This window comes from Pteropus alecto, unplaced genomic scaffold, assembly GCF_000325575.1.
Source record: "Pteropus alecto unplaced genomic scaffold, ASM32557v1 scaffold5, whole genome shotgun sequence".
NCBI classification, from domain to species: domain Eukaryota; kingdom Metazoa; phylum Chordata; class Mammalia; order Chiroptera; family Pteropodidae; genus Pteropus; species Pteropus alecto.
Window position 1 is genome coordinate 32,232,550 of NW_006441953.1, and position 10,696 is coordinate 32,243,245.

Here is a 10,696-nt window from a genome sequence, read left to right on the forward strand (position 1 = left end):
GCGCGTGCAGATGCTGGAGCAGCAGGTGCGCGGCCGGCCGGGGCGGCCGAAATGGGCGCGGTCATCGTCCTTCCGGGGGCAGGGGTGGCGCGGCCTAGTGACAGCGGAGTGTGCCGTGTCCTTTCAGATTCTCGTGTACAAGGACGATTTCACGTCGGAAAGGGCGGATCGGGAGCGCGCTCAGAGCCGCGTCCAGGAGCTCGAGGGGAGATTGGCGTCCCTGCAGCACGCGGCGTCCCGCAGACAGGTGGGCGCGGCGCCTCTTCCGTTCCCCGACCTGCAAGCCCCGTGTCTGCCGAGACCCCGATTTCCGCTGGGCAGAGCCGCCCGGGTTATGGTGGCGGAAAACTCCCCGATCCCCATGGGCCTGCGTTGGTGGAAGAGGTTGGCATGGCACCTGGGACGGCAGAGGAGGCCGTCCTCAGGGCCCATTGCCCCCCAGGTAGCACATTCCTGGGCTCCCTACTGGGAGCTCCCTTCATACGTGTCGCCTGCTTGCTGTAAAGTGGGGACCCTGGTCACCCCATTGCACAGATGCAGTAATGAGACGCATGGCACTCACGTGCCTCTCACTGCCCCCCCTCACCCAGACCCAGACAGTCCCGGCAGGAACCTCAGGAGCTGGTTTCTGCAGCCACCGAGCGAGTCCTCCCCCCTCCCTCCCCAGGAGAAGCCCTGGGACCCTGCGAGAACTTCTGTCCTGACAGACTGGACAGCAGTGGAAGCCTGGGGATGGCGGTGCCAGGGTTGAGCAGGGACCCTCAGCTGCCACCTTGCATGGCTGCCGGACCTTACTGGTGGCCTCTGCGTCCACCTGCACAAAGGGTGCTGGGGGTTGGGACGGCCTGAGTCCACAGTGGTGGGCCTGGCGCAGCAGCTGTTCTCACTCTTGGGTGCAGAGGGTGGGGATGGTGCCTGAGGCTCCGAACAGCCCGTGTGGTGTCCGCCCTGGACACCTGGCTCTCAGCCCCTGGCACTGGCCCCTGGTCAGCGACCTCCTGGCATGTCCTTGGGAGGGGCGGTGTGCATATTCTGTGGTGGCCATGATTGCAAGGTGGCGTATTACCTTGGACTGAAAGGCCATTAACGGTGCTCTCAGGATGGCCCCAGGCAGCGTCTCAGTGACTCGGGGCCAGTGACCAGGGCAGCTCCAGGCTGGGGGGCTGGGCCATTTGCAATAACTGGACTCTGTGTCCCTCTCACCTGCAGCCTGTGGCCCCACGAACACTGGGAGCACTTGCTGTTGCTCAGCCCTGGTGACACACCTAGGGATAGTGGTGAAGGTGTGAGTGACGAGCCACAGTCTGGCGTGGAGTGGGGCACCGAGGCCAGCTGGGATGGGGGTCCCAGCCCTGGGCCACAGTGCTCACAACTCACGTCTGGGGCGTGTGCCGTGCCACACGGGGCACCGCTGTCACCACTGGAGGCCCTGCAGAGGAGGTGCGGGGAGCAGGGCACACTCACCCTGAACTCGCTGCTCCTTCTTCGAGGAGGCACATGGGACATGACAGACACGACCCTCTGGGGCTGGGGCCTCGGTCAGGGGCGTGTGGGGACCTGGAGCGCCTCCTCGTTTGGGCTCAGTCACAGCAGGCAGCAAGGCGAGGGCTACAGGTCCCACTCAGGGCTGATGAACCTGAGTCCTGGCGCAGTGGCCCCGGTGCGGCCCCTGTGAGTGGCCCTTTGTCTTTCTAGGACTCCCGAGAGCCAGGCTCCTGCCGGATCCACACGGGGACCAACGCCAAGTTCCTAGAGACCGATGTTCGGGGGCTTTCGGCGCCTGGCAGCAAGCGGCCAGGGACTGAGTCCCAGTGGCTGGAAGTGCCCGTGGAGGGCGGGCACCCGGGGACGGCCCGGAGAGGCCAGGGGGACCTGCAGTGCCCACACTGCTTACAGGGCTTCAGTGACGAGCAAGGCGAGGAGCTCTTCCAGCACGTGGCCGAGTGCTGCCAGTGATGTCCTGGAGGGGACCGGCCGGGCACCCTCGGCACGCAGTGTCAAGCCCCCAGAACAGGCCGAAGGTGCTTCTGACCGTTCGCCTGCTCCAGCCAGGAACAGACCAGGTCGCAGGGAAGGTCCAGTGGGCCGGAGGCTGGGTGGGGGTTGGGAGGCCCAGCTCTGCCTCTCGTGGAGTTTGGGTCCCCAGGCCATCAGGAACACTTGCAGGCCAACGTGACCTGGGAAGAGGTGGGCACCACGGGAGCCTTGTTTGGTTCCCAGGGTGGAAGCCGCAGCCCGGGGCCAGGTCCGCAGAGCTCGATGGTCAGGACCCGTCGTGGCCACGGCAGAGCCCTGTGCCTGCTGTGAGGTAGGCCGCGTCGGAAGTGTCTGTCCCGTGCCCAGAGGCCGGAGCACATTAACTCCACAGTCACTTATTTTCGTAATAAATGTTTGTTACCGCGACTGCTGCGTCACGTTGAGGCTGGGCCCTGGGTCAGTGCAGAGCTCTCTGTCGGTCCAGTGTCAGGCCAGCTGGGGCGGAGAAACGCTCCGGTTCGCCACCGCCCAGGGGGCCGAGAGGCGCACCTGCTGTCCCTCTTGCCTGGAAGAGATCGGTCTGGGGGGGGAGGTGCAGACAGACCCCGCCTCACCCCGAGTCAGAGGAGGTCTGCAGACGCCCGTGTGCTGGCACTAGGGGGAGGGACGTCCCAGAGAGAAGGGAGCCACAGAAGGGGGACCCCTCGGACCCTTGGCTGACCCCAGAGGTGTGCCGAGCGTGCGGCTGCGAGGGTCCTGGGCAGAGAACGACGGCTGGGAGCAGATTTCGGCGACTCCATTGCAGGGTGACGGTTCTGAACTTGAGGCGCGAGGTCAGAGGGCTTGTAAACATCTCAGGTTTTTCTTTGAGACCCTGGAAGGGCCACATCTGAGGAGGAAGTTGACATCCTAGGACAAACTTGAGCAGCACACAGCTTCCGGGCGGCCCAGCAGGGACACACGTGTCGTTGGGACAGCCCGGGGTCCAGGGGGCCTCGTACAGACTGACCACGAGTCCAGTGTGCGATAGAAATACCAGGCGTGAAGGATGCAGGCCGAATGAAGACAATTCCAGATACAGGCTAAAGGATTTATATCCAGACTGTACCATAAGAAATAACTACAGAGATTATTCAGGCTAAGGGAAATTATTCTGGATAAAAACAAGTATAGAAAGGAATGAAGAGTGCAGGAATGGGTAAATATGAATGAATGCTGACTGTTTAAAACAATGTCTCAAGGTTTTAAAACATGCAAACGTGACCACAGGGCTCTCTAGGTGGGGGAGTTGAGGGTTTGTCAAACTTACGCAATTATAAGGTTTCTGCATTGATTTAAGATGGACTGGAATGGATTAAGGAATAATATGATCTCTAGAGTAACCACTAAAATAATAATAAAAATATTTAAGAAGTTAGAACAGAAGAATAATGTCCTTATTAACCCAAAGCAAGACAAGCTAGGAGAAGTCCAGGGAGAGAGGAGAGAGGAGACAATCCAGCCGGTCAGGACAGCAGACCCAGCCCAGCCGTGACCCCAGCGACATTAAAAACAGATGGACCAAACACTGACTGGAAGACAATGACCTTCACACTGGATGACAGTAAAAGTCCCACCGATATGCTCAGTAGAAAAGATGCACTTTAAATATGAGAACACAGAATGGAGACGATAGAAGATGTTCTGTGCTGACGCTAGCCAAGGTAACGAGAGTGTCTGCATGATTATCGCACAGCGGACTTTAAGAAAAAATACTACTGGGAAGAGACATTACATGATAACAAAACGGTAACCTGAGAATGTAACATTCCTAAATGTGCATAGAGCTAATAACATAACTTAAAAATCTATGAAGCAAAAGGAGCACTAGACAAAGGCATAATCACAGAGATTTTAACATACTTCTCTCGGTAACTAACAGAAACAGGAAAAAACCCAGTAAGGCTACAGTAAGGGTGCATGGGACGCTTACCAAAGAGACAAATGCGTGGACCACAGAGCAAGACGCAACATGTTCCGCAGAACGGACTCGGTGAATGGATGTTATCTGACCACAGCGAAATTAAACAACTTCGTAACAGGTAACTATCAAGTTTCCAGCACACTTCTAAATGATCCGTGGGCAAAGAAAAAACAATGGAAATTAGTAAATCGTTTAACTTAGTGAAAATGAAAATACAGCTTTAAAAAAAAATGACAGAATGCAGCCAATGCAGTGATTAGGGGAAATTTCATAGCTCCAAATGCATATATTAGAAATGAAGAAAGGTTGAAATTCAGTGATCCAAGTGCCCATCTCAAGAAGCCAAGAAAATAAGGGCAAATTAAACCCAAAGAAAATAGAAAGAAAGAATAAAAGAACATAATAAATCAATGAACTAGAAAGCAGAGAAAAATCTACAATGCCAAAAGTTAATTCTTTTAAATAGTAATTAAACTGATAAACCCCTATAGCATGACTGATCAAGAAAAAACACACTGCTAGTATCAGAAATGAAAGCGGAACATCGCTATAGATCTCTCATATTAAAAAGATAATGAGTATACTATGAATACTTTATGCTAATACATTTGACAACTTAGATGAAGTGGATAAAATCCTTGAAAAACACAACTTACCAAACCGACATAAACAGAAAATGTGAATAGCTCTATATCCATTAAATAAATTGAACGTGTAATTTAAAATCTTTCACAAAGAAAATTACAGGCCCAGATGACTTTACCGGTGAATTCTTCCACACATTTAAGAAAGATGTAACCGTCTGACATACACTCAGGAAACAGAATGCTTCCTTGACTCATGACGCAAAAACCCAAGAAAGACGAGGCAAGAATATGACAGACCAAAAGTCTGAAACAAAGTATTAACAAATTGAATTCAGCAATATAAAAAAGGTAATACCTCATAACTCTGGCATTTTTACTACAGGAATACGGGATTGGTTGACATGAAAAAGAAAACCCACTAACTAACTCGCCATAACAATAAGAAAACCTGTGTGATCATCCCAAGAGAAGTAGAAAAGGCACATGAAAAAATTCAGCACCTGCTCATAAAAACAACCAGCAAACTAGGAACAGAAGTAATTTCCTCAGTCTGAGGAAGGCGTACGTCCAAGACCCCGACCACTAACATCGCTCATGCAACGCTGTCCCTGGCCCACACCGAAGCAAGGTGCCCACTGTCCCCACTGCACTTCAGCCCAGCGCAATAAGGCAAGAGGACAGAGGGACAGAAATCTAGGAAATGAGAAATAAAATTCTCTTTTTGCAAATGACATGATTGTATGTGGAGAATCCTAGGGAATCTTAAGAAAAGGCTTATAATTAGTAAATCAATTTGACAATCCCAAGACACAAAGTCGATATGTGAAAACATCTTATATTCCTGTAAACTTGCAACAACTGGAAAAGCAAATTAAAAAACCTGTGACGGGTTGAATCGGAGCTCTTCGAAAGACATGTTGACCAAAAACATGCCGAACCCCAACCCCCCAGCACCTCTGCACGTGGCCTCATCGGAAACAGGGTCTTCGCGGATGTCACCCACGATGACGTGCTGGAGCAGGGAGGGACACCCAGTGGGAGACCCGCCACCGTCGTGGAGACAGAGGCGCTCTCTCCCCCAGCCAAGGGCCACCAGCCGCCACCAGGGGCTGGGCGTGAGGCCTGGACAGACTTCCTCGCAAGCTCCGGAGGCGGCCTGTGCTGCTGACACCTGGCTTTTGGGTCTGTAGCCTCCCAAACTGAGAGAATAAACTTCTGTTGCTATAAGCGCCCGTTTGTGGCCCTGTGCTATGGGAGCCCCAGGAAACGAATACATAACCCCATTTACGATAATGTCAAAAACAAAATGCTTACTAGAAGAAACTTACGAAAAGCTACCAAATATCGCTGGGAGAAACTCAGGAGCACGTCAGTAAAGGACGTGACAGCACGTTCACAGACCGGCAACTCGGTCGTCTGAGGGTGTCGTTTCTTCCCAAACTGACGCACAGACGCGGCGTTACCCCAGGAGGCGTAGGACGCCTGACTCAAATCAGCGTTTTTGTTCCTCCTTTTTCGAGGACTGCGGTGCCGTGTGTTAGCAGGCTCGGTGGTGTCCCACGGGCCGTTCTGTCCCCGTCCCTTCTCTCAGTGCTTCATTTGTGGTCATTTCTATTCACGTGCCATCCAGCTGACGGGTAATTCCTTCTAACGTTTCTAACCTGCCATGAATTCCGTCCAGAGTACTTTTCGTTTTAGACACTGCACTGTTTTCCTGGGAGGTTCCCGGGAAGTTTTCGGTGTCTTCCGTCCCTTCTTCACGTCCCCGTTTCCCTCTATGTTCTCGAGCGTGTTTACAAGACGTACGGGGGCCGCGTTCAGGTTCCCGTCTTCAGTTCACCACCTGTCATTCCTGGGTCTGTTTCTTACCCTTTGTCTTCCTCCTTCTCGGCCTGGCCTGGTGCCTTCTGCCAGGATTCCCACGCTGCGTACTTTACTGTGTTCGGTGCGTGCAGTTAACTGCCTGAGGGTCAACTCGACCTTTCTGAGCGTGCTTCATCTTCGGGTTTTATTCCTGGGCTGATTTAGTCCCACTGCTAAGGTGACGCCCTTCTGAGAATGGCGAGGTCCCCTGCCCTGGTGGGGAAACACACCCTATCGCGGCCCTGCTGCTTCCTGGCGGTTCCCCTGGATTTACTTTTACTCCCACGTGCACTGAGCAGCCGACAAGAAGGGCCTCTGTGCACATCTCCGGCGCCCCGCGTGGCCCCGTCCTGCCGGGAGCTCGGCCTCATGGGTCCCAGCCACTCCGGCTCCCCAGGGACGGTCTCCGCTCCCTCCACCGGCAACCCTGCTGGGCCCTGTGTGCTCCTCTTCTCAGAGCCGGGGCCTGGCACTGCCTTCCCACATGGCACCACAAAAAACCCTGAACGGCCAAAAAAATCCTGAGAAAGAACCAAGTGGGAGGTATCGGGCGCCCCGATATCAGACCGCACTGCAAAGCTGCAATGATCAAAACAGCACGGCGCTGGCATAAAAGCAGACACGTGAGTCCGTGGAACAGAACAGCACAGAAATAAACCCGCACTGACGCGGTCACTTCATCTATGCCGAAGGAGGCGAGAACACACAATGGGGGAAAGGCAGACACGTGCAAAAAAATGAAACCTCCTTACGCCATACAAAAAACAAACTCGAAATGGGAGTAACGACTTAAACGTAAGGCCTGAAACCATAAAACTCCCGGATGGAGACACAGGCAGTGAACTCTGACACTGCGCTTAGCGGTATGTTTTTGGATGTGTCTCCTCAGGCAAGGGAGACAGAAGAAAAAACAAACAATGGGACCCCATCAAACTAAAAAGTTCTGTATAGCAGAGAAAACCACCAACGAAAAAACTACCTAGTAAATAGGAGAGGGAATCTGCAAATGATACACCCGACACATACAAGGAACTCATACGATGCCACTAAACCAAATAATACGGATGAAAAATGGCAGAGGACCTGAACAGAACTTTCTCCAAACAGGACATACAGATGGCCAACAGACAGATGAAAAGATGCTCGACATCACTAATCCTCAGAGCAATGCAAACCAAAACCACAATGAGATCTCACCTCACACCTATCAGAAGGACCATCGTCAAAACATCAACAAAAACAAGCAAGCGCTGACGAGGACGGGGAGAAAAGGGATTCTCATGCCCTGCTGGTGGGGCTGCGGACTGGTGCAGCCACTGTGGCACACAGTGTGACGGTGCCTCAAAAACTTAAAAAATAGAACTACCACGGGACCCAGGAGCAACTGCACCTCTGGGTGTTTACCTGAAGAAAACTACAACAATCTGAGAAGACGTTCACACCCATGTTCTCTGCAGCATGACTTACAACAGCCAAGCTTGGAAGCGCCCTGGGTGTCCACAGGGTGAGTGGATAAAGAAGAGGTGGTGCACGTATGCCATGGAATATTGCTCAGCCACGAAAGAGAAATCTTACCACTTGGGACAACGGATGGACCTAGAGACTATTACACTGAGTGAAATAAGTCAGAGGAGGACAAATACCACGTGATCTCACGCACTCGGAATGTAAAGAACAAAATTAACGGACCGACAAAATAGAAATAAACTCAGATACGAAGAATGAACTGATGATTGCCAAAGGGAGGGCGTTGGGGGATGTAAACAAAATAATTTTTAAAAAACCCTGCTAACTGAGCAAAAAGAAAAAAAAATTAAGAACGACCTCTACACATGGCCTGGACTTCCTTGCAGGTGGCACTTCAGGACAGCTGAACTTCTCACACGGCAACGTGGGCCTCCAAATTAGAGGGTGTCCGTAAACAGGCTGAAGCTGCAAAAAACAAACAAACAAACAAACAAACCCAAAAACAAAACAAAAAAACCGCCCCTGGGCAGGAAGCTGGGACCCCGCGCAGCCCCACTCCACCCTGCAAACACTGTTTAAGCATGTCCTGGATTCACAGCTGAGTGTGACCCTTTCGGCAGCAGGTGACCCCTCAGGTGCCAGGTACTAATGAGGGACGCTAGGCACGCGCCCACGCGCTGTGTCCAGTGCGTCCCTTACTGCAGACCCGGCTGGCATTCTCGTACTGACACCTGTTCTGAGGTTTCCCGGTGGATCCAACCCAGATTGCCTGGGACCGTCTGGATGAAGAGCCCGAACCTAAGTTACGTCAACTGTCATTCCGTGTGACAAGCTGTATTTGCATTTAAACAGTGAAACAGTGTAAATCGTGGGGTCTTTGTTTTAAAAATCATATTGATGAAATTAAGAAACGTTAGTCCTTTTTGGTTCCATAACACTCACGTGAACTGCTTGGATTTTAACGGCGTGGATACGTGGCCAAGTTCGACAGAACGTTCTCAGTGTCTGCTTCTTTGCTAGCTACTGCACCTCACAATCACACTGCCACGTGAAGGGGAAACTCAAACCGGCCTGCGTGAGGCCCCCCACAGGGACTGGCCTGGGTAGGCAAGTGACCTTGCCAGGAATCTGAGGGGCCCCCCCTGGGCACCCCTTCCAGCCTACACTCCTCCGAGGACTGGTACTGGAGCTGGACGTCCCTCAGTCGTTACATCTGCCATTGTAACGACTCCGTGAGGGCCCGGTTTGCGTCCACAGCCATGGGAGGGGGACCCCAGGAGCCCCTGTCCCCCTCGACCCCACCCTCCTTCAGCCTTCCTCTCGGTCCTGAGTCCCCCGGGCCCAAATCCACCCTCTCTCTTGTTCCTGAGAACTGGAAGCGGCAAAGTGATGCCCCTGGAGGAAAGACCCGAAGGAGTGCCAGGCCGAGTCCCGCAGGATCTGGTCGCGCAGGACGGTGGCATTTCCAGACAGCAGGGCAGGATGCTCCCCCGGGAGCAAGGCTGGGAGGTCTGAGGGCTGAGCTCACAGACCTGGAACAGTGCTGGGTGGGGCAGGGCTGCGGGGGGTGAGGGAGCAGGTGCTCAGTGTGGGGCGACTGGGGCTCCCCTTCCCACTCACAGCTGACAGGCCCTGGTCGTATCACAGCTGGGACCCTCTCAGCACCAACGTGGCCACACGGGACAGATGAGGAGAAAGACCCAGGGGTGAGACTAGCTCCCAGCACAGCCTCGACTCTGTGAGGAGACAAGGCTGGGCAGGGTCCCCTGGGCCCGGGCGGGCAGCATGGCCAGTGGGCGAGGCCCAGGCCTAGGGGAGAGCAGGACTCCCCCATGCGCACCCCCACCCACTCCCGCCAGCCCCGGCCCAGCCCCGCATCTCACCGTCCAGCCCCTGCTTCAGCCAGAAGTAGACGAGGCCCTGCCCCGGGCCCGGAGTCCTGGGGGCCTGCGTCAGGGTCGGCCCTTCTCGAGGACCACGCTCCTGGCACGGGCCAGCCCAGCCTCAGCTTCTCGCTTCGCTGGGTCACCCGCTGGCACAGGGACGTGCAGCTCTCCCACCTGGGAAGACACGAGCTCGGCTCTGGGCCCACCGTGCTCTGCCGCCCACCCCCACGCCCCCGAAAACCAGCTCCCATGGCGTCCTGGTGGAGGCCAGGTCAATGATGGAGCCAGTCCCCAACCTGTCGACCACGGCGGCCCTGCCTTAGTCAGTCTGCCTGCCCCGCGCCCCTGGGCTGCCCGCATCCTCCCCAACCTTGACCCTCGACATCAGGCTCTGGGGCTCAGACGCGACCTGTGGACACTTGCTCTTTCTGAACAGCAACCTCAAATGCCGTACACTTCAGCTGGTGCCTTCCCCCACCCCCCCCGCCCCGCACAGGCAGCTCCCTTCCCAGTACTCACACCAACACCTGGAGACCTCAACCCCCTCATCCCGCCTGCGCCCCGTCTGTCAGGGAGCCCGAGGACCCAGCTGCCAGCTCCGGAGGCCGAGGCACCCCGCCCGCAGCTTGGGCCGGGCCCTCCCTGTGCACGGGGCGTGCAGGGAGCAGGAGCTCCGTGCGGCTGGGGGCTGGGGGCGGCGGGGCCCCGGAGCGGAGCGAGGCAGGAGTGGAAGCTGCACGCGCCCTGCGGGCACCGAGGCGGGGCCGAACACTGCTGGCGGGGCTCCCCACACCTGCCTCGGGGCTCCCCACACCTGCTTCGCTGTTTTGTGATATTTCGCTGTTCTAGCAGAGATCGCAACCCCCTAAATTGATGAGTACCTGTCCCCAAGGCCACACGTACCCCCCACCCTGCTGACCCTCCTCCCCTCGGCCTGCAGGCTTGCATGCAGC

General features: G+C 55.0%; 1 protein-coding gene across 1 annotated transcript in view; it reads left to right on the top strand.

Annotated features, from left to right (window-relative positions):
* The window catches only part of TNIP2 (TNFAIP3 interacting protein 2), a 16,532-nt gene extending 14,129 nt beyond the window's left edge, over nt 1-2,403 (top strand). The window contains 3 exon segments of the mRNA XM_025051841.1: nt 1-25; nt 128-247; nt 1,696-2,403. The exon segment at nt 1-25 is cut by the window's left edge and continues 27 nt beyond it. Of these exon segments, the coding sequence (XP_024907609.1) occupies nt 1-25; nt 128-247; nt 1,696-1,956 (406 nt within the window). The 3' untranslated portion in view covers nt 1,957-2,403.
* Nucleotides 2,404-10,696: the final 8,293 nt, after the last annotated feature.